Source organism: Phodopus roborovskii, unplaced genomic scaffold (genome assembly GCF_943737965.1).
Source record: "Phodopus roborovskii unplaced genomic scaffold, PHOROB, whole genome shotgun sequence".
NCBI lineage: Eukaryota > Metazoa > Chordata > Mammalia > Rodentia > Cricetidae > Phodopus > Phodopus roborovskii.
This window is the reverse complement of record NW_026125264.1, coordinates 1,123,382-1,147,339: the sequence shown is the minus strand read 5'-3', so window position 1 is coordinate 1,147,339 and position 23,958 is coordinate 1,123,382. Positions and strand designations below refer to the sequence as shown.

Below are 23,958 nucleotides of genomic sequence, written 5' to 3'. Positions count from 1 at the left end.
GAAAATGAACTGTGTTGAACCTGTTCCATATTGGGTCTCTCTCTCTCTCCTCTCTCTCTCTCTCTCTCTCTCTCTCTCTCTCTCTCTCTCTCTCTCTCTTAGTTATCAACTAGTTTATTCAGTTAGACCTCTAAAAATAGTTTATGAGAAAGCAGAATCTCTAGGCTAGGTATGTAACTCATTTGATAGAGTGTTGTCTAGCTTGCAAGAAGCCCCCAGCTTTGTCTCCAGCACCTCAGCAATTATGTGTGCTTGTGTGTGGTATGTGCATGTAAGTGCCAAAAGTGTCCCATGCTCCTGGAGCTGAAGCTACAAGTTTTGTGAACTTCCTGATGTGGGTGCTGGGAACTGAACTTGGATCCTCTACAAGAGCATCATTCCTCCAGCCCCAAGAATATATATATATATATATATATAGCAAATTAGCACTTGAGAGGTAGAAGCTAGAGGGTCAGGAGTTAAAGGCCATACTCAACTTCATAGTGAGTTTGAAGCTGCCTAGGCTACAAGAGACCCTTTCACAACCCCCCCCCCGCTCGTGTGTGTGTGTGTGTGTGTGTGTGTGTGTGTGTGTGTGTGTGTGTATGTGTGTGTAATTTAGAAAAGCAAAGCTGCTAGAAATTTCACCTGTAACTGCATGGAGGTCAGTCTGAGTGACATATGGCCCAGTGTTGGGAAACAATTGTGTTTGGCAGGTCTTTCTGTATATTATCTTTTGGTAAGCCCTTTCTTAGGTAGATGAATCAGTTTCTACCTTTCCAAGCCTCCTATGGTGCTAAAGGCAAAAAACCATTGCCACAATAAGAGTGTTTATTGCCTAGTGACCCATTTTCATTTTGCACAACTCTAAGTTCCTCAGGGCACATTGTTTATTTACCTTTGCCCGGAAAACACAATTTCACTACCTGCACTATCTATAGAATAGTAACTAGGTATCAGTTTCCTGCATGCCTTTAAGCGTATGGTGCTGAGTGACAGGCTTAGGGCCTCATGCATACTGAATTCCCTGTCACAGAACTACATGCACAGCCCTTGAATACTTTGTTACTAGTCTTGTTCTTATACAAAGTCTGCAAGCTAAGTGCTATGAAATTGTTAGTTAACTTATAGAAAACAGAGGAATATAGAGGCCAAGCCACTTGCCCAAGATATTATAACTGATGAAGGCTAGAGGAATTTAAAACCAGGCCTCCTGGCTTGCATCTGAAGTCTGTGATCTTAACTATATTCTAGTTTGTTAGTACTGCCATGAAATCTATTGTATCAGAATCATGGAAACTGGCTGTTAAAGACCTAAGTGTTGTTAGTAGTTTTCATTTCTCTGGAGACCTTTCTCCCTTGTTTTAAAAGAAAATACCTTTATCCCAGCACTGGGGAGGCAGAGGCAGGCGGATCTACAGAGCTAGTTCCAGGACAGGCTCCAAAGCAATACAGAGAAACCCTGTCTCAAAAAAGAAAAAAAAAAAAAAAAAAAAAAGAAAAGAAAAAAAGAAAAGAAAGGAAAAAGAAGGAAAGAAAAGAAAAATGAAGTTCTCACGTGGCTACCTTTTTTTAAAAAATTAATTCCTAGTCAGCTGTAGTATCTCAGCACTGGGGAGACAGAGAGGCAGGTGGATATCTAAGTCTCAGTTCCAGCCCAGCCAGAGATACATAATGAGTTCCCATCTCTAAAAAAATTCCTGAAAAAAAAATACATTTATCTATGTATGTGAGAGGGGCACGTATGTGTGCCACCAGAAGTTCCATAATAACTTTTAGGAGTCAGTTCTTTCTTCTACCATGTGGGCCCAGGAGATCAAACTCCAGTTCTCAGGCTTAGGGGGAGATATTTTTATTCACTGAGCAGGTGTCCTCTCTCTCTCTCTCTCTCTCTCTCTCTCTCTCTCTCTCTCTCTCTCTGTGTGTGTGTGTGTGTGTGTGTGTGTGTGTGTGTGTGTACACGTATATATACATACACACCACACCGAGGTCCTCTGAAAAAGCAATCAGTGCTCTTAATCACTGGGCCATCTCTCTAGCTCCCACTTTCTTCTTCTGATTGTATTTTAATTACATTTATTTCCTTAGTGTGTATATGCACACATACACCACAGTGCACATATGGATATGAGAAGACAACTGGCAGGAATCAGTTCTCTTCTAATTCGTGGCAAGTGCCTTCTTCCCTTGCTCAGCCATCTTGTTGGCCTCTCCCCAATACCCCCTCCCTCCCCCATCCCCACCAATCAAGATCTTATATATCTCCAGCTGCTCTCAAACTACTCTGTAGCTTAGAATGACTTGAAGTTAAAAATTTTCCTGCCTCCACCTCCTAGTGCTGGGGTTATAGACAAGCTACCATGCCCATTTATACATTGCTGAGGATCCACTTGGGGCTTCAGGCTTGCTAAAAAAGAAAGCACCAACTGAACTATATCTCCAGCCTCCACATACAGAAACATCCTGACTACTGGGCCTCAAACCTCCTAGTATGGGTTGGACAGTGAAAGAGAACACACAATTCTGTCTGTAAGAACTGCCATACCTTGCTACTTCCTACCAACACCAAAATGGAAGGATGCGACATTCATTTTCTCCCCTCAGCCTAGGACCTAGTTTTAAGCTTTGTCCCTCTGGGGAAACTGGCGTGCTCACTGTAAAGTTTGTCATTAAAAGTTTCTCACACTTTTACTTTTCCCTAGTTGGCCCAAAGCCTGGAATTACTACATTAGCTGTTTCAGAAGTTCAATGCCAAGCAGGTAGCCCGGAGGGAGTAGGACATGGGACTGATAGCGATTGTGATGGAGGAAGGGACAGAGGTTAAGAATGGGAGGTCTGTAGAGGAAGCAGTCTGACTGGGGAACCCATCCGTATTAAAGCTTTGCATCCCAAAAGGCTTATTGATCTGTTCCATCCAGCAGGCCATGCACTTCTTGGTGGGCTCTGTGTCAAGCCCTGAGTTCCAACCAGAATGAATGCAAATACTTCCCTGATTGATGTTTGGGAAAAGGATAACTTACTGGTGGCAGCTACTGTGAGAATTCAGTATGGCAGGGCAGGGTTCTGCTCTATCCTGGGAGGTCACAGATAATTTCTCAGGGGAGGCAAGAAGGCGGGTCCCTAATGCTCCATGGAGGATAGGAAAACTGCCATTTGGGAAGACAGGCAGAACAGACGTGCACGTACCCCGTGTGAAGAGAGGTATCTGGGGAGCTGCCATGGCTGTGTTGCCTTGTGTTTGTGGAGCTCCCACTCTTAGACTCTTAGAACAAAACCTAAACTCTCACTTAGTCTCAGCTGTGCTCTCACAATTCTTGGCTCTGAGTGTGTAGGGCTAGAGGGGGGTGGGGTGCACACAGAGCCTTGCGAACAGTAAGCAGGTGAGCTGCTCTTGCTCTTTAATTTGAACCTCATAGCCTTGGTGTTTGCTACTCTCTCCAGCTTCCCTATTATTCTTTCAAAAAGCTGACTCCATTACATTTCTTGGGTCATTCACCTTCTCAGAGTCTCTTCCTGTCCCTCCTCCACCCTGAATAACATAGCTTCTCTTCATAACAGAACAAAAAAATGATCTGAAGTCTCTCTCTCTCTCTCTCCTCATTCCCCTATTTACTTCCTTGTCTACAGCCCATCTTTCCTGCTGGATTATAACTGCACAAAGACAAAACTTTTTTTTTTTTTTTTTTTTTTTTTTTTTTTTTGGGCGCGGGGCTTGACCACGTTTCTAGAATCTAAAACAATTCATGATATACAGTAGCTGTTAAACAAACATGGTAAATTAAATGTCCAGATTTAGGGAAGAGATCAGAACCTGAGGCCAATGGGTTAATGGAGATGTTAAAGATAGGAAGGTAGAAATTCTAGTCACTCATGCAAAGGGTACTGGGAAAGAAGCTTTAGAATGTGCAGTAGGCTCTATGTCTCCAAGAGTCCCAGGAAAAGGAGTCTCTGAGGAGTGTTTTCGCTGTGGCGATAGCTGTAATGATAAATAAAAAAGGACTGCGAAGCGAGTCCCTTTTGGTGGGCCCTGCCAAGGTACACCACTAAGCAAACATGTCTCTGGAAAAAGGTAGTGCAAGAGGTTTATGGCGGGGGGAGTGAAAGAGAGAACAGCCATGTTGGAGTAGGGACAAGAAGAGGCAAGAGAAGCAAGACACAAGAGAGGCAAGAGAAGCAAGAGGCAAGAGCTGTCGTCCTTCAAAGGCACATTGTTCCCCTGGAACCTTCGGCTCACTCCGGCCCCATTCCTGCCAAAAAGCCCAGTCCCACATTCCTACAGTTATGGCAGCTCCTCCCCTGAAGCTCCCAGCTGCCCAAGACTCCACCAAAGCACCATGCTTGGGCATAAGCCCAGCTTGTGGCAGAGCCGTCATCGCCCCTTACAGGGCACATAAACGCCCGGCTTTAGTTTGGCCATGTGATTTTTTTTTTCCTGCCCCTTCCCTCGATCTCTGGGGACCGGAGAAGTCAGTCTCAAGTTGCTTTACCAAAATAAACCTGGTCTTTTACCTTTTCAACTCGGCTTGATCTGGCTTACTGGGCTGGCTGAAAAAAATCTATTATCAGGGTATAGAGAACCTATTATATACATCACATAGATGGCACCCGGTGACAGGTGATGACTGCTTGGTGGCAGAGACAGGCTGCTGCAGCAGCAGAACTAATATTCCTCCCCTTGGTTTCTTATAAAAAGTTGAGGAGCTGGGAAGGGTTAGCAGGTGAGGCAGGAAGGAAAACACAATGCTCTTGAGACTGCTTCCTACTGTCTGGGGGTGTTAGCATCTTGCTTAGTGGCATACTTTGGCAGGGCCCATCCAAGGGTACCCACTTTGCCTTTCTTATTTATTTATTTATTTATTATTACATTGGTGTCGATGCTCCCATATGCTCTCCTGGCATTGGCCTGGCTAGGATCATACACCCCCACCCCGCCCCCACTCCATCCTCACCCCCCCACCCCCCACCCTCCCTCCACCTACAACAGATCTGCTCTCTAGTCCACCCCTGGCTTTGCCTTCCATTCAGTACTGGTGATTGGATCTCCGGCAGGGCTACCCACCTCAGACGATTCCCCTGGATGTGAGGCTTTGTTTCTCCAGCACTATCTTTGTCTTCAGACTTTTCTTGAAATCCCGGTACCAGGTGCCTGTGTTGCACTCGGGCTCTTAGCCTTTGGGCCCTGTTCTTGAACAATGACTGCTGTGTTTGGTCCTCCTCTGAGCCCAGGGATGCCCGAGGCTCTCAGGTTCTGGACTTCTCTCTGCCTCATCCATGAAAACTGTATCATATGCCTCACTCATTGCTCCCATTGTGATGCCTTTTGAGACCCTCTTACCACTCCTTTCAAATCAAAATCTAGCCTCATTATACCCTGATCAGGTGGTCTGAGAACGGAGAAAGAATTCTCTACTGTTTTTCTTTGCTCCAAGACCTACTCATTTCTGTCTGTTCTGTAAATTTCCTAAACACCCTATCTGTATGTTTGTTGCAACCTGGGAGCCAGAGATGGAGAGGCTGGCTTTGTCTTGCTCAGTACAGGCCACTTCTCCTCTGCAGTATCTGCTGATTTAAACCTCAGTAAGAGAGACATGCCAGCTCCTAGCAGCACTCTTATCTCCTCCAAAGAAGATATTCAGACACAGAAGCTTGATTTAAGTATGGCAATGCTGGCCACTGGGGGGGGGGGGAGGAACCAATCAAATAAAAATACTGCTTTCACTTCAGCTGCTGCCAAGACCCTGCCCAGACTGTGGACAAGCAGAGCAGGAATTAATTGCCCGGCTTTGTCTAGACAAGGTAGGCTGGTTGTCCCCAAGTTCCTACTCCACAGGAAAATCTGTCAGACATTCTGGGCCTAGTACCCGAAGACTGATGCTGCCCTGAGACCTCTGCCCCCAAGGACCATGTTGGAAGCTGGGGTAGCTGTCTAGGTCACCAGTAAGTCTCTATCATTTTTAAAATGTTTATTTATTACGTATACAGCGTTCTGCCTGCACACAAGGAGAGGGCACCAGATCTCCTTATAGATGGTTGTGAGCCACCATGTGGTTGCTGTGAATTGAACTCAGGACCTCTGGAAGAGAAGCCAGTGCTCTTAACCACTGAGTCATCTCTCGAGTCCCCATTTCTGTTATTCTTAATAGATTCAGAAGCTGCTTAGTCTGCACTTCTGCTTACTCGGGTGAAACTTATCCTTCTTAGAACTCTGATGGTGTTGATGACTAGGCTAGTGATAGCTTTGTCAGATTAACAGCAGCAATCGTGGCTTCAGCTGCCTTCTCAGTTCTCTTTGTGTGAAAAACTCAGGCGACAGGCCTCACTTTTCTAGAGCTACTATTAGGTCTAGACACAATTTACCTTGTTACCAGGCTCAGAAAAGAGATAAACTCACAAAATAGATTTCAATGTTTTTACTATTCCTTTATTTATCAGAACTCACTCTACAATGACTGCTCACAGTAATCAATCACCCGTGTCCCCTGGTAAATGATTAGACAGAAAAAAGTATAAAATTTATGTGAAGATATGAAAGCTTAAGTTGTAAGAATCTAAGAAAATGTTTTAGGGTCTAAGGTGTTTTAAGATGTCTAAATTTGAGTTATAAAGGTCTGAGGATGTGAAATCTTAGATGGTGATTTTTTTTAAAAGGTGACTTAAGGTGTATGAAAGAATGAAACATGTTTTAGGCCTCTTTCTCTGGCTTGCTACTGTTATATTAAGACTCCAGAAGTTTATAGTCTTAACATTAATCAATGGACTTCTGATAGGCTGCTACTCTAGCTCTGGTAAAGCACTACTGCTATATCATAGTCACAAACTCAAGATTTTAAATCCCTTTTGGTTGTTTTCTAACTATAGATTTAAAAGTGTTTCTCATTTCGCTAAAAACTTCTGTGTAATCTATATATATCCAGTCTTCTGGATAGAGTAAAGAGTATTAATGCTTTTAACCAGAATCATTTTTTGGGTCCCCTATGACTCAAAGGCATGAGTCTACTGCCTTTTCTACAATGTGGATTTCAGTATAGATTACAAACAGTGGGAATGCTAATGTGTCTAAAACTAATTTCTTTTTGTAAACTCAAAAAATTCTTGTAAGCTCCAGGGAGTCAACTTGGATCCACCTCGAACAGTTGAAATGAATTCCAGATAAGTACTGTCAATCAACAGCCTAAGTTTCCACACCTACTGCCTGATCCTAAGGGTGGGATCTCCCCCCACATTTTACTGGTCTTGGGACTCCCCTCCCTCAATTATCAGGACATGAGAAAAAAAAATTTCCCCTGAAACTTTTAACTCCGTCTTCTGCTCTGCCAGCATCCTGCCAGGCCCAGATGTCCCCTCAACATCTGCCTCCTGGACAGCTTCAAAGTGGCTAGCCCCAAGTGGTCCAACCTCACTGACTGCTTCAACCAGGCCTGCACTTTCCTAGGTCCTAGCACTGGGGATGATCCTACAAAGCCTGGACAGTGAGCAAAGCAGCCAGCTGTCTCAGGACTTGGGCAGCATCCCAGCTTTCTCAGGTCCCCCAAAGGTACCTTTGCCCCCAGACAAGAAGCAGGCCTCGCTCGCTAACTCTTCCTAATTCCTCACCTTTTTATAATACACAATAGGGAGGGATGTTAGTTTCTGCCAAGGCAGCAGCCCGCCTTTGCTGCCAAAGCAGTTACGTCATCACCTGTCACCAGGTGCCTTCCCACCGTCAGCTGTGGGACATGTGCACCCCTTAAAAGTGCCCACCAGGGACAGCTTACTCTCTTGCCTCTTCCCTCTCGTCTCTCCTGCCTTACTTCTCTCCTTGCCTCCTCTCTCCTCTCTTGCCTCTTCTCGTCCCCACTCTGACATGGCCTTTCACTCCTTCACTCACCCTTCCCAAAATCACCCTCTTGCACTAACTGTGTGGTTTGTGGCATGTTTGCTTAGTGGCATACCTTGGCTGGGCCTGTTGAAAGGGACCTACTTCACCTTCCTTTTTTATTTATCCTTACAGTAGTGATGGCTTTTTTTTTTTTTTTTTTTTTTTTTTTTTTGTTTTGTTTTGTTTTGTTCTGTTTGGAGACAGGGGCTCACTACATAGTCCTGACAGGCATAGCGCTTGCTCTGTAGTGCCCCAACAGAGAGGCGCTTTAGGTGCTTTTCTTAATTTTTAGGAGTTTAGTGAAGAGGGTAAAAATTGTGGTTTGTATTGATTGTTCCTTTGGCTGAGGTTTAAAGGTATCTGTGGGAAACAAGAAGGATATTTGGAGTCAAATTCATGGTAGTTCAGTCTTAGAAAAATATGGCTATGATCATAGAGACCATCCATTGTTGATGGCATCTCTCTGGTTCCCCTTTCCCTATGTGGGCTTTCTCTAACATTCCCTTGTTGCCCAAGGGCAACAGATTGACATCCATATTGCATATTGTAGTTATTTTTAATTTTTAATGATTTACTTTCATTTTATGTGCATTGGTATTTCGCCTGCATGTATGTCTGTGTGAGGGTGTCAAACTCCGGAACTGGAGCTACAGCAAGTTGTGAGCTACCATGTGGGTGCTGGGAACTGAACCCAGGGTCCTTTGGAAGAGCAGCCAGTGCTCTTAACCACTGAGCCAGCTCTCCAGCCCCATAGTTAAATATTTTTAAAGACTGAATGTCCATAATATAAAACTGCCCTCTAAATTCCTAACTTTCTACCCATAGATTAGGGCAGCTCTCAGCCATCATCAGAGAACTCTCTTTGTGCAATGGATTGCAGTTAACCCAGAAACTCACAGCTGGATAAAGTGTCAGTAGAGTGCCAGCCACAAGTGGGAGGGACCTCTATCTTCTATCTCTTCCCCCTGCCAAGACTCATGGATGAGGGGGTGGAAAGATATTCTAAGAGCCAGCCCTTGGGAAGGACTGTGGTGAAACAGTGTTTCGGAAATGACAGGCCTATAGCATTTACAAACTCAGACCAGCTGCAGTTTTCTTTGCCTGCACAGGATCAATTCAATCAACATTCCAGAATGCATGAGGGAGGAGCTCCCAATCCCCATCAAGGGCTGCCTTGGGAGGGATAGTCAGTTTCCTGTAAGGGTGTAGTCCCTGGTAGACCGTGTTCCAGTGGATAACCACACACCAATCAATACACTGGTACACAAATTAGATTCAGGGGTTTATAAACAAAACGAGAGAGGCCTTAGAGATGGCTCAGCTTGTAAGGCTACTTGCTATAGATCCTGAGTTCAATTCCAGGGTCTCAGATAGTGGAAGGAAGAGAATCGATTCCTGAATGTTGTCTTCTCATCTTTACACATGTACTGGTGTGTGTGTGTGTGTGTGTGTGTGTGTGTGTGTGTGTGTGTATACACAAGTAATAAATGTAAAAAGAGGACATGAGGGGCTGGAGGAATGGTTCAGTGGTTAAAAGCATTAGCAGTTCTTTTAGAGGACCTGGATTCAAGTCCCAGCACCCACATGACCGCTCACTCCAGTTCCAGGGGACCCAACACCTTCATACAGACATACATTCAGGCAAATCACCAACACAAGATGGAAATGGAGGTGGGGGGTGTGTTATGATAAAGTGCGTGGGAAACCTTGGCAGATTCCGGGGCAGATGATGGTGATCGAGATGGGGGACAAACATGCCAGGCAGACAGAGCTTTGTGAGAAGTGTTATTAGAAAGGGAAGGGGGAGGGGGAGAGAAAAGAGGTAAAGACAGAGACAGAGAGAGGACAGAAGAGAGAGGGAAAGAGAATGTAAGTGGGTGGGGGTCTTTCTTTTAAAGGGGACCTTTGCACCTGCGTGCAGACTAGTAGTCATGGAACCTGGGCTGACCAGGGTACTGCCTGAGTGCATTCTGCCAGGTGACAGGAGCAGGTCAGGATAATGACTGAATCCTTACAGGGTGGATCCCTATGAACTTGGGACAGGGATGACTGAAATGGGTATAAGGTCTGTGAAAGAAATGGAGTCTCAGAGAATTAGGGTCGAGAGATGTGACTAGGAATGGAGATCCCCTCAAAGCTGGAAATCCGGGTTAAGAAGAGCCTTAAGGGAACCTAAGAGATTAATATCAGGCAGAGATGAGAATCATTTTGACAAGGATGCTTTCCTACAGACGTGGCACAGTTGCAGGGTGTGGGGTGTGTCACTGTGACAGTTGGGTAATCCCGGTGAGGTTGGTTGGTGTTGCAGAGTTGGAGAGTAATAGCGATAGTAGGGTGCATTTTAGAACTAGGGTCGGTGTCAGCTTTCGGAGGCGGCGTGCGAGCGTCCGACGTGTCCGTGCAGAATTGGAACCACTGGGGAACTGGGTCTCTGGCGGACTGCGGCGAAAGCTGTGTTTCCGGGGCAGGGGACTCGGCGCCGGCTCTTGGGCGCCCCCTGGCGGCCCCGAGCAAGCCGCCGCCGCCGCGGTTCCCACAATGCTTGCGTAGCCCGGCTCGGACTGCCCCGGCGGCGGCGGCTCCAAGATGGCGCAGGCGATCTTCGAGGCCCTGGAGGGTGAGCGCGCCGGGCCGGGGCAGCGGCTGTTCCGCGTGGCGCCCCCTCCCGCCGCGCCCTCGCAGCAGCGGGCCCAGGGCGCGCGGAGGCCGCGGGGCGGAGGGCGGAGGGCGTCCGGGCCGGAACAGCCGCGGGGCGGGAGGGGGCGGGAACAGCCGGGGAGCGCCGGCCCTGCGGGGAGGGGGCCTCGGGACCGGAACAGCGCGGCAGCAGAGGCCGCTGGCGCCGGGGAGGGGAGCACGCGGAGCAAACAGCCAGGCGCCGGGGCCTGGAGGGGCCGCGGGGCGGGCGGGCCTGGGCGGCCCGGCAGCCCAATCGGCGCCCTGACCACTGAGAACTTCCTGAGGCCCACTGTGCCCCTCGAGCTGGGGTGTAGTCCGGCTAAATGCAGAGCAGGCCAGGCCAGGAGACGCCGCCTGCGTGCACAGCCGAGTCTGGGAGCGATCACAGGCCCGAACCAGTAACCATAGGGCACCCGTCATGTGCTCCTGAGTCAGAACCGACGACGCCGTGTGTCTGCACGGGTCACGCTGGTCTCTGATCCGATTGGATCCTATCCTGTGATCTATAAGATCACCGAGGTGGCTGGGCCTCAGGCGCTGGAGAAAGCGAGCTCCGAGCGCCACCGTGTGCCCTGCTGGAGTTTATCGAGAAACGACAGCTCTAGAGACAGGAGAGTGGAGTTGGGCACAGTAGTCGCCGCGGGGCTGGAGGGTGGGGTGATCTGCTAGAGTAGACCCTTGTGGACAGGACGGGCAGAAGGAAGCGGGGACTTGCAGTTCTCTAGATCTCAGCCACCTAGCTTCTGGGAGGATGAGTTCTCACCACGGAATGATGGTGTAGTTTCAGTGATTCTCGCTGAACCAGACTCAGCTGTTCTCACCCTGCCTCATTACTACCCCACCCCATCCCACTCCCACCACCAAAATTGTGGGAAAGAATAGTAAAAGAAGGTAACTCCAGCCTGGTGTCACCAGGTGGTGCATGGCCTAATCTCAGCGGCTGGAAGGTGGAGGCAGGCAGGAAAATCAGGGTTTTGTTAGCTTCGGCTACATATTGAGTTTGAGGCCAACCTGGCCACTGTAAGACTTAAACTAACAATTAGGAATATATGTGTTCATACACTGCGTACATATATGCCTGCAATTACATTTCTTTTAAAGGCCATAAATAAGGAGAGTGGAGAAATTATATGGGAGGGTTTTGAGGTTGGAAAACGAAGGGAATGTTGTGATGAAATTATCTCAAAAATAAAAAAATACTAAAAATAAATATCCTCCAGAAAACAAACAGACGAAACCACAAAACAACAAGAACCCCAAAAGAAGATGGCAAAGACATCCCAACTGTGTGTTCTGTGAAGAAAATAGCAGGGATGGTTGGAATCTGGATATACTGTAGGGTCATGGGTGTTCCCTCTTGGAGGACAGTGGGGTATTGCATTGTTTCAATATTTTCTACAAGCCTGTGTTTGTTGTGTCTTGGATAATGGAGAAAGAGAAATCGGAAGTGTAGCTTCACTGGCCTTGGAAGGTCTCCAGCACCAAAATAAATAAAATTTCTGAGCGAGGGAAGAACAGCAGGTGTGCGTTGATCCCACGAGACCAGAAGGACCAGGTGGTAGAAGCCGGCATTTGCGAAACCCTGGGGGGAGCAAGATTTCCCTAATTCACAGTTCAGCATAGGAGGGCAGCTGGAGAAAAGACCTCCACTGATTTGATGACGCTTCTGAACTTTATCTTGGGATCAGTGTGGTGCTAAGAAAAGATTTTCATCAAGGCAGCCATATCATCTGATGTATGTTTTATAAAGTTCACCCTGGCTTCTGGGGATTGGCCTGGAGGGGGCTAAATGGCAGCAGGGAGGTGAGCGAGGAGCTAGGTTAGGCAACTGAGGGCGTGGAAAGAGTGGATTTCAGATATGTTTGGAAGACAGAATGGGCTAGATTCGCCAGCAGTCTAGAAATGTCAGGAAGGAAACAGGAAACAGTGGGGTGAGGGGGGACTGGGCTCTTGCTGGGAAGGACAGTGCCTGCTTCTGTGCTGGTAGTCATGGTTGTTCGCAGAAGACACAGAAGTGGAGGGTTGCCTGTTCAATTGTTCTTTTTATGTACATACTTATGTCCCAGCATGCATGAGGAGGTCAGAGGACAGCTTGACGGAGTCATTTCTCTCCTCCCACTGTCTAGGTCCCAGAAATCAAACTCAACTTGCCAGATGCCTCAGATGCCTCTACCCTCAGAGCCGTCTCACAGGCCCAAGTATTTTATCTTGAAAAAAAAACTTTTTTTTTTCTTCCTGAAGTTCTAAGACACAGTAGGGAGTGGCCCCAAGAACTGATTTCTCCCAGCTTGTGCTTTTGTACTGATATTATCTCTATACTAGTGACTCTCGCCTATCAACGTGGGAAAATTCCATCGCTATCAGCTGATGGGTTGATCCAAGATCCTAGCTGGTCCTTTCCAAGCCACACTCTGAATCCCTCTCCTCCCTCCATCCCTGACTCCTGGCAAGCACAAATCTGTTCCTCATCTTTGAAATGTTGTCTTTGCCAGACTATTATATAAGTGGATCTTGCCTTTGAGACATATATTTTGCCCATCAATTTCCTCAAGGTGCATCTAGCTGGTGTGTTTGTTGGTACCCTGGAACTCTTTGTAGACCAGGCTGGCCTGGAACTCACAGAGAGTCACTTGTCTCTGCCTCCCAAATGCTGGTATTGAAGGTGTGTACCACCATCATCTGGCTTAATTTGGGTGTCTGTCTGTCTGTCTGTCTGTCAAGAAAGCCACTATTTCCCTTCCCTGCCACTGATGGTCAACTGATAGGGGCAAAGTGCATCTAGTTTCTGTTTAACCAGAACAGCCTACATCAGCTCAAAGAACCCCACCCACCCTGCTGACTGCCATGTAAAGGCCACTTGCCTTCCCACCAGGCTGATGCTCTGTTTTCTCTGAGGCAACCCAGCACTTTGTCCCCCAGGAAACTGTCTTCCTACCTATGGAGCTCCCCTCCTCACAGACACTGACCTGCACTGTACTGGGACATTGCAGACAGAATTTCCCACTTGGGAAGTGAGGTAACATCAAAGGGCATTGATGCTAAGGTTTTGGTACCAGGCATATCCTATTCCCCACCCTCTTCTCTGACTCCTGCCTGGGAACCAGAGAGCTTGACTCAGGTTCTTGCTGTAAATTTCCTCCCCTGGTTTACAAAGGGCATGAGAACAGACCTCACTTCTGCCCCATAGGTGCTGATTCTCTTAACAGGACACCAAGCTGTCTCAGATTCTGGTGCCTAAGCCTTCTCAGAGCCCCCACTGTCCTGTCCTGTTGGCCCTCTGTCCATGGCGTTAGTAATTCTAGTAAACTACTTAGCTTTTATTGCAGTGTCCTCCTGAACCACCTGACCCCATCCAAAACCTAACAATGGGAAGGGGTTGGCGGGTTGGCAGAAGCCGTGTATGATAGCATGGGCCCCAGGTCTGTACCTCCCGAGATATGAGACGAGTGGGAAGGAGGCCACTGGGGACTGTGTAGGAGGTGGAATCCAGACAGAAGGAACACCTCAAAACAGCTACCTTTGGGCGTGGGCGGTAGGAGACTGGAAAGAAGGACCCTCCAGCAAAGCAGAAGAGATCCAAGAAGGGTGGCACCTGGAGCGGAGGAGGGGTTGCTGGTGTGTCGGACACTGCTGCATGGCTTTGGTGGAAGGTCAGGGCTTGAGTGTCACTAGAGGGATAGAGATGATGGGAGGTGGGCAAGAAGATGTGGGCACGGGCTGATATTTGAAGATCTAACATCAGTTATTTTATGTTGAAGGGACAGAGAACAAAGAATGAAGGAGACTTGTAGGGCATAGGTGAGGGAGAGCAGCAAATGGGATTTTCAAAGGGCTCTGTGACTTACTAGTCTCCAGCAATGGCTTTGAGACATTACAAAAGTGTTTGCCTATAGAGAGCACAAAGGAAGGTGATCTAGGGGTGTCAGTTGGCCCAGAAGAATTCTCAGTTTTCTTTTTCTTTTTTTGCCAGCTGGGAGTAGGTACTGGACCTCTGTACAACATACTAAAACCAAGTGTGTACATGCCAAGTGTGTGCTCTGCCATGAGGCATGCTCTCAGCTTCTTTTTCCAGCTTTTCTGTGTTCTAGTCCCTAGAGTTCATCCTCCTGATCAAGGAGTTGGGGATGGGGTAAACAAGGGCACTACGTACTAGCAGCTTTTAAGACATGTCAGGCCTAGTAAGATGGCTCAGCAGGCAAGGCCCTTGCCATCTAAGTTGAATCTCTGGAACCCACATAAAGATAGAAAGAGAACTAATGTCACAGCGTTGTTCTCTGACCTCCATGTGTACTGTGGTACAAACAAACCTCTTGGTTTGAGGATGCAGCTCGGGTGGTTGAATGCTGCCCCGCCCATGAAACAAAGCCCTGGGTCCAGTCACCAACACCACATAAAACTGGTTGTGGAGATGCACACCTGTAATTCCAGCACTTGGAGACTGAGGAAGGAGGATCACCATGAACTCAAGAGCAATTTAACCCTTCATAATGAGTTCAAGGCTGACTTGGGCTATTAGAGTGAGACCCTATCTAAAAAAAAAAAAGTGGGTAGGTGATCTTTTGAGAAGCTCTCTCTTTTTTGTTTGTTTTCTGAGACATTGTTTCTCTGTGTAGTACTGGCTGTCCTGGAACTCAGTGTGTAGAACAGGCTGGCCTTGACTAATAGAGATCGCCTATGGATCGTGACCTTTTTGGAGGTTAAATGACCCTTTCACATGGAGTCCAATGGAAATCAGAGATATTTACATTATGATTCTTAACAGCAGCAAAATTGCAGTAATGAAATAACAATGAAAATAATTTTATGATCGGGGTCACCACAAGATGAGGAACTGTATTAAAGGGTCACAGCACAAGGAAGGTCAGAACCACTGATTTAGCCCTAGCTGTTCTGGTGTGGTATAGATCATACTGGCCTCAGACTCACAGAGATCCCCCTGCCTCTACCCCCTGAGTGTTGGGAAACTTTCTTAGAACACCTTCTGCCTCCCACCTCCTCCCAGCATGTAGTCCTTTCCTAGCTGCAAGAGAGGTCTAGGAAGGGAATCTTTAGTCTGAGACTATGTTTCCAGCCTCATATCCTGGAATCTGTTGCAGGGAAATAGAGAGAATATATTTTGGGTTCTTGGGATAGATCTGGCTTGTGAGGGGGAAGTTGGAGTGGAAGCTGGGTCCACTTCCTCACAGGCTGCATTTCCTGTTTCAGGAATGGACAATCAGACCGTTTTGGCTGTCCAATCATTGTTGGATGGCCAAGGAGCAGTCCCTGATCCAACAGGACAGAGTGTCAGTGCACCACCTGCCATCCAGCCACTGGGTGAGTATCTGCTCTGTCCATCAGACTGTCCTCTGGTGTCTGAATTCTCTCCCTTCTCCTTCGTGCACCTGCCCGTGCATTTCTCTGCCCACTGCCTAGAGGATGTGGGTAGTGGCATCCATCCTTTGGGCGTGTCCAGGAGCCCTGATGCTGTGCAACCTTTGTCCTAGAAGTCATGTCTCAGCTTCCCTTCTGTAAAAAGAGATCAAACCGATTCTTCCAGTTTATGGGTCAAGCCTCTGACACTTAGAGAGGGGAAAGAATTTCCCTGGAAGTTCTGTGAGTCTTTATCAATTTATTTGTAACTTTTTTCTTTAATGTTTTTTTAAGACAAAGTCTCATAAAGCCTCAAACCCATTATTTAAAGATGATGGCTTTAGGGCTGGAGAGCTGGCTCAGTGGTTAAGAGCACTGACTGCTCTTCCAGAGGACCCAGGTTCAATTACCAGCACGGCAGCTCACAACTGCCTGTAACTCCAGTTCCAGGGGATCTGACACCTTTATGCCAATGAACAAAAAATAAAGTTAAATTATTTTTTTAAAAAATGATGACTTTAAACTCCTAAGTAGCTCTGTGTGGCCTAGAACTTAGATGTGACTGGCCTTGAACTCACAGAGATCTGCCTTCCTATCTCTTGGTAAGGTGTAGGTTCTTATTCCCATAGTTCTTAGCTTCAGTTTTAACTGTTGCATAAGAATCCTATGAGAGTCCTTAGGACTTGGCCCTAGCTGTTGTCTACAAGAATGGAAGTTTCTGATGTCAGCAAGATGGCTCCGTGCATAAAAGTGCTAGTTGCCAAATCAGACGACCTGAGCTTGATCCCTGGAACTCACATGCTAGATGGAGAGAACCCACTCCTGCAAGAGTTCTCTAACCTCCATGTGCAAGCCATGGCACAATTATACACCCACCCACTAAAATAGAATGTTGAAGAAGAAGAGAAAGAAACAGCAGCCACCTTTAACCCAAGAAGCAGAGACAAGTAGGATCTCTGTGAATTCAAGTTTGAGGTAAAACTGGTCTACATAGTGAGTTCAGGCCAGCCAGGGCTGTAAGCTAAAACCTTGTCTCAAACAAAGAAACAAATAAAAAACAAAACAAAAAAATAGCAGCTAAACAGCAACAACAAAATACCTAATCTAAACCAAGAAAGAAATGGAAGCTTCTACTAGCTTCCTTACAAATGAAGCTAATATTTCTCTCCCTGAAGCTCTGACTGCCCATCTGTATAGCTGTTCTGACTTTGCCTATACCCCATAGTTTAAATGGACTTCCCCTGTTCCCACTCTGATTTCATCTTTTGGCCAACATGAAGGGGAAGAGAGGAGGAAGAGGAAGTCATAATCCATTCTTTTTTATTTTGTTGTTTTTTTGGCTTTATGATCAGGATTTTATATGTAGTGCAAACTGGTCTAGAACTCTAGGTCCTCCTGCCTTAACATCCTGGGTGCTGAGATTATAGGTGTACACCACCATGAGCAGCACACACACCAGATGACTCACAACTGCCTATAAGTCCAGTTCCTCTGTTGTCCTCTTCTGGCCTCTGAGGGCACTGCACTTATATGTGTGCCTACACACACACACACACACACACACACACACACACACACACACATACACACACAATTAAAAAATACAAACAAATCTTTATAAAGACTTTATAAAGAGCTGATGAGCCTTGCAGCATGAGTTGAACTGAGATGCACCAATATGAGGGGAATAGTGGATGCAGAGGTATGAGGAAGTAGCTACATGACCCATGGGAGACTGATGAGTAAAAGTCAAGATAGAGTCTGTATTTCTCAACTTTGGAGTGAAGTCACTGTACTGCTTCCATATTTCCAATTATTTGATACCTGTCTGCACATGGCTGCCTCTTCCTGAAGGTTCCTGTTGGGCTCTGAACATTCCTAGGAAACACATGGTTGATGCTGGACACCTGCATGTCAACTCACACAATGCTGTTCTGGGCTGTCCCATTTGTCACTGTGATCCCTCTGCCTCATTCTTGCTTTTTTCATTACTCCACTAACTGTGTGGCCTCTTCAACTACTGGCCTGACCTCAGATGACGAGGATGTCTTCCTGTGTGGGAAGTGTAAGAAGCAGTTCAACTCACTGCCAGCCTTCATGACCCACAAGCGTGAACAGTGCCAGGGGAACGCTCCGGCCCTGGCCACCGTCTCGCTAGCTACCAACAGCATCTACACACCTCCAGCAGCACCTGCTACCGTCCAGCCGGCCCCACCTCCTGCCAACCGCCAGGTAGCCTTTCGTTCCTTTGTTAATTCCTTTAGAAGGTCGCTTTCCTCTGCGCACACTGTCCTAAGTCTTAGAGGAATGCTGCTGGGCAGGACTGACGAAGTATCTACATTGTGGAGTTGGATGAGATGCACAGAGATGGACATGTTTTGCTGGGTCTGGTGGTATATACCTGTCATTCTAATACTCAGGAGTCCGGGGCAGGAGGATCAAGACTTTGAGGCCACCCTGGGCTGCAGCTTGCCAGGCGGCAGCAATGCATCTTCCTGAGTCTGCCCACTTTCCTACATCATTCAGAAAAGTGTAACTTCTTTCCTTCACTAATCTCTTTTCCAAGTATGCTTTTCCCAACACTTGGGGTTTCTTTCCTAATTCTTGCTCTGACTCGTCCTTTCCACCATTGGCTGCTTGTCTGCCAAGTGTCTGATCTCTATGCTAACTTTAGTGGTTTGTTTTGTTTTACCCTTCTTTCCTCCATTTTCTTCTCCTAACTAGCTGATGAAATTTATAGTTCGCCTGTCCTCCTCCTCCTCCATCTTCTTTTTCTTCTTCTCTTCTTTTCCCTTCTCCTTGTTTTTCTTCTTTTTGGTTTTTTGAGTTGTGATTTCTCTATGTAAAAGCTCTGGCTGTTCTGGAACTCACCTTGAACTCACAGAGATCTTGCCTAACTTTGCTTCCTGAGTGCTGGGATAAAGGGCATGTGCCATCACTGCCCAGCAAATCTTCAAATAAATGAATAAATTATACTTTTCCAAGTCTATTAAATGCTGAGATGTGGGTGGGAGATTTTACCATATTATGTGTGGTATTTGGAGCAGAACTTTGAAAAAGTGACATGTAACCAGAGCTTCAAGAGGTGAGGGAATCATATATATTGTGTTCCTGCAAAGGCTCTGAGGTTCAAGTATACTAAGGTATTAAGAGCTACAACCAAGAGATGGCAGAGTGGCTGGGCCTGAGTAAAGGAGGAATCAGAACATGTGGGCCCTGTGGGCTTTTACTTAGATACAGGAGTCACTGGAGAGTGTTGAGAAGAGAGGCCTAGACTGGCCTACACTTTATCCATGTGGACTGCTCTGCGGACATTCTGAGTGCTTGCTTCCCTAGAACAAGAGGCAAGAATATTATTGCTGGACCAAAGGTCTGTGCCTTTCAGAGAGATGTGACCCCTCCTCATTGGTAGATGACTAATTGGAGGCTCAGAAGTGTAGACTGGCTTGCCAAGAGTCAAGTGATAGGAATAGCTAGGTGGAAAGGCCCCAGAACCTGTATTTTTCACTTAGTTTCTGTTGTTCATGTTCTTTTTTTCTTTCTTTTTTAAGTTTATTCATTTTATTTTATGTGTGAGTATTTTGCCTGCATGTATGTATGCTTGATGCCCTTGCAGATCAGAAGAGGGCATTAGGTCCCTTAGAACTAGAGTTATAGATGGTATGGACCACTATGTGGGTGCTGAGAATTGAACTTGGATCCTCTGCAAGAGCAGGGAGTTCTCTTAACCACTGAGCCATTTTTCCAGCACCTTGTTTTTGTTTTTTGTTTTTAGACAGGGTTTCTCTGTGTGGCTTTGGAGCCTGTCCTGGAACTCACTCAGTAGACCAGGCTGGCCTCGAACTCACAGATATCTGCTTGCCTCTGCTTCCCAAGTGCTGGGATTAAAGGCATGCACCACCAATGCCTGGCCCTTGTTTTTATTTTTAAACACAGTCTTCCCATGTAGCCTAGGCTTGTCTAAAACTTACTATGTAATATGTTAGCCTCAAATTCCCAGAAATCCTCTGGCTTCCCAGCTGCTAGGATTTTAGGTGTAGACCCTATGTGTGGCTTGAACTTAGGTCTTTCACATCCCCTTTCAGCTTCCTTATGTGCCCACCTCCTCTCTTGCTCAGATCTCTACATACATCACAGTGCCCCCGTCCCCACTGATCCAGACCCTGGTGCAGGGGAACATCTTGGTGAGCGATGATGTGCTTATGTCTGCCATGTCAGCCTTTACATCCCTGGATCAGCCTATGCCTCAAGGGCCCCCACCTGTGCAGGTAAGGCAATGGGGGCTTCTCATGGGGTTTTTCCCCCTTCTTGCAATGCTAGGGACTGACCCCAGGGCCTTATACATCTCTCAAGAATTTCATTCCAAGTCTGCAAACTAACTCCTGTGAAATCAGAATACTGTAGAAGAAAATAGCTTTAGCTCCAGCTCCCCTACATGGAAGGGACTAGCTGTCTGCTCTGGCTAGGCCTGCTGAGCAATGGAGCCGTGACAACCACTGTCCAGCTGAGTCCTGTTTTTATTCATGGTCCATTACAAAAAATAGAAAATACAGTGGCTCCTTGAAATTTTCCAGTACACATAGGTGACCAAGACCATATTTCATGCTCCCAGAAGGGAAGGAGTTGGTGCCCTGACCCCCACAATTGGTACATCCTAGTAAGCAGCTGCTGTATGATCAGTATCCTGGGAAATGTCCCAGAGTCAGTCTTGAGTCAGCAATCAAGAGCCAGTCCTGCTTTACAAACTTTTTTTTCTTTTTCGAAATGGACTTGTTAGGCCTCCTGTATGCCCAAGGCAGACTAGCTTAGCTGACCTTCGTGGAGAAGAGGGATCAAAGCCCCAAGCTGGCATCCCTTGACATTTTCCCTGGTCTTTGTTCCTTTCCCTGTCTCAGTACTATTCTCTGAGCTGCCCAGTGAGCTCCTGTCCCTTCCATATGCTGACTAAAGCCTTTCAAGTTGATGAACTGGACACTTAACACTGTCATTTTCTCTCCTGATTGCAGAACGGCTTGAACATGCATCCAGTGCCCAACTACCTCACCCAGCCTCCACCGCCACCGCCACCCCCTCCACCCTTACCCCCACCTCCCCAGCCTCCACCGCCTCCGCCCCAGACCCTGGGCCCTTCCGGGCGGTCCAACCCTGTTGGGAGTAGTGTGGTGGAGGTATACAGTGCTGCTGTACCCATGGCAGGGAATGGAACAGTGGAGATCCAGGCGCTGGGGATGCAGCCCTACCCACCCCTGGAGGTGAGCAGAGGCAGTGTGTGGGCAAACTGGGCACAAGCCTGCCAGACACTGTAGAGATCAAAAGCAGACCCAGCCTTCCCAGGAGAGCCTGCGTCGGGGAGAGCAGGTTTAATCAAAGTGTGCAGTCTACCGATGGGACACATAAACTGTGTGAGAGCTGCTGAGGGGTGGTGTTAACCCAGACAACCAAGCTCAAAACTACTTCATGAAGTTTGTTCTCTCTCTCTCTCTCCCTCTCTCTCTCTCTCTCCTTCCCTCTGTGTGTGTGTGTTTGTATGGAAGTGTGTATGTGTGCCTAGTTGTCTGTGTCTCTTCTTTCTTTCATTTATTTAGTGGATGGGGGTGTATGTATGAAAGTCAGAGGACAATTTATGAGAGTACTGTGTGGGCTCTGGAGATTGGACTCAGGTCATGAAGCAAAGGTCTTTAGCCACTGAGCCATCCTATCGGCCCAGTTCATGAAGTTCTAAGGGGTCTTTGGAGGTCCGAGTGAGCCGGGTGCAAGCTTTTGTGATGATGGAATGACAGTGGTTGAAGGTATCTAGGTTGAGGGTCTATAAGGGTCCCCTTATCCTGTCCCTTCTAAGGCCTTCCCCTCACAGTGCTATCCTTCTAGGTGCCAAACCAGTGTGTGGAGGCTCCGGTGTACCCCACACCTCCAGTGTACAGCCCTGGCAAGCAGGAATTCAAAACAAAAGGCCCCAGCTCCACTGCTCCCATGACCAGTGCACCGGGGAACACAGTGGCCGCCTTTGACTCCCCGCCACCGCTGAAGACAAGACGTGCTAAAGGGGCCAGTGGACTCCCAGAAGGTTGGCCACCCACCCTCCCTGGGCATCTTTCCTTGGCACTGGCCTCCCCACAGACTGCTTGGGTCTAGTCTCTGCTGTTAAGATGAGTAAAGTTGAGTTAGGTGGTATGTACTGGAAAACGTGAACTAACAGTGGCTTCAGAATGACGGGGTTTCTTTCCTTAGACCGGGAGCAGAAAATCTGGGCATTTGCTAAGCAGCCGTATTACTTCTGTTCTTCCCTTTCTCTGTCCTTAGAGCACGGCTTCATTTTCAGGGTGTCTTGTCACCTGAGGTCGTTGCTGAAATTCCATCAATTTCATATTCCAGAAAATAAGAAAGCAGAGGAAGAGAAGGGTAAAAGGGGACTCTCCCAGCTTCCAGCAGTCCTATATGAGACTTTCTTCACATGTAGTCACGTGGCCATGCATAGCTGCAAGGGAAGTTAGGAAATGTTTGTCTTAGCCAGGAGCAGGAATGAGGCAAAAGTGGCTACCAGTTCACCAGTTGTGGTCTTCCCCGTTTTCGAGATGTGTGGAGTCAGAGTAGAGTCAGAACCAGGGAACAGATGTGGGGAAAGGAACTGGGAAAATTTTTTTCTTTTCAAGACAGGGTCTCTCTGTGCAGCCTCGGCTGTCCTGGAACTTGATGACCTCGAACTCACAGAGATCCTGCTGCCTCTGCCTCCTGATGCTGGGATTAAAGGTGAGCACCACCACTGAGCAGCTTAACTAGGAATGTTTTAAGAGCTTTTCTTTCAGCCCCTTCTTTCTCCCTTCTTTCTGCAAATATGCATTAAGATCAGTGCATCACCCACTAGGGATTTAGGTCTTGGTCTAGGACCTCCTCTGCTGTCAGTCACTCACAGTTTAATGGGAGAGATGGGCAGGAAATAAGTGCGTATTTGTGAGCTTCTCTAGGGAGATTACAGGGTAGAAAATGACACAGCCTACCTATCCTGAAAGAAGGAAGTAGTTCTGTAGGCATTGAAGGGCAAGCTTTCCAGGCAAGGGAAGCAACAGGTACAGAGTCCTGAGGTGAGGCCATGCTTGGGGTCATCGAGATTAGCAAGGAGTCCATTGCAGGATGGAGGGAGTTCTGAAGTTGGCAGACAGAGGACATGGAGTGCTGGAAGGCAAGGGAGAGGTGGTGGATTTCACCGTGAGCAGAGAAAGCCTCTCAGAGAGCTTTGTCTGGCTTTACCTCTTACACTGTCCACACATAGATGGAGATGTCCCAGAGTGCATACTGTCTGGCCGCAGGTACAGGGGAGAAATGGTTGGAGGTTTGCCCTGTCCCCTCAGCTGGGCCCCCTGCCTGACCATCCCTCTCTTTCCTTGTCTTTCAGCTGCAGGGAAGCCCAAGGCCCAGAAACTCAAATGTTCCTACTGTGACAAGTCATTTACCAAAAACTTTGATCTCCAGCAACACATCCGAAGGTACAGGTAGCCTTGGGGGCAGGGGCTCTAGCACAGCCCCGACTAGGGTCCACCTGCAGGGAAGTGAGGCTCCCTTCCCAGGCCAGTGCCCATCTTCAGGCGTGCAGTGCCCAGGAGGAGGGATCCCCGCATTCTTCTCAAAGCCGAGGGCCAAGTTTGCCTACCGAGACAGCAAGGTTGGCTTGTCTGTGTGGGTGGATGGCACCCTTGAACTGAGAGCTGCTTTGCACACACACAGCTTGTCTTCCAACTGCAGAAGGGTTAGCCTGCAGGCTGCCCGCTGTGCCAGGATAGCTAACTACAGAGGATCTTCTCGCCCCAAGAATGTGGAGTCCATCTGTGGAATAGTGGGGTGGGCAGGTTCAGCACCTCCTCACAGTGGGATACATTAGAATGTGGGGGACTTGGGGTCAGTCATGGCTCTGGTGTTGGAAAATTTGGAATGGTGTGGTGAGATGATTTCACCTTCAGTCCCTAAAGAGTCAATGGAGGAAGTAATCTGTCTTTAACACCTGCCATGAATTTGTTCATTTCTGAGAGAACTAAGGGCCAGTCCACACCAGCAGTACATCTGTCTGGATTAGGGTCTAGGGTCTCCCAACCCTGCAT

The 23,958-nt window shown here is 47.5% G+C and overlaps 1 protein-coding gene across 1 annotated transcript in view; it reads left to right on the top strand.

The window, feature by feature from the left end:
* Window positions 1-10,351: 10,351 nt before the first annotated feature.
* The window catches only part of Znf341 (zinc finger protein 341), a 30,588-nt gene continuing 16,981 nt past the window's right edge, over window positions 10,352-23,958 (top strand). The window contains exons 1-7 of the mRNA XM_051192565.1: window positions 10,352-10,454; window positions 15,722-15,832; window positions 17,904-18,100; window positions 19,987-20,136; window positions 20,875-21,120; window positions 21,737-21,932; window positions 23,259-23,349. Of these exons, the coding sequence (XP_051048522.1) occupies window positions 10,424-10,454; window positions 15,722-15,832; window positions 17,904-18,100; window positions 19,987-20,136; window positions 20,875-21,120; window positions 21,737-21,932; window positions 23,259-23,349 (1,022 nt within the window). The 5' untranslated portion in view covers window positions 10,352-10,423. The remainder of the gene's footprint in view (window positions 10,455-15,721; window positions 15,833-17,903; window positions 18,101-19,986; window positions 20,137-20,874; window positions 21,121-21,736; window positions 21,933-23,258; window positions 23,350-23,958) is intronic.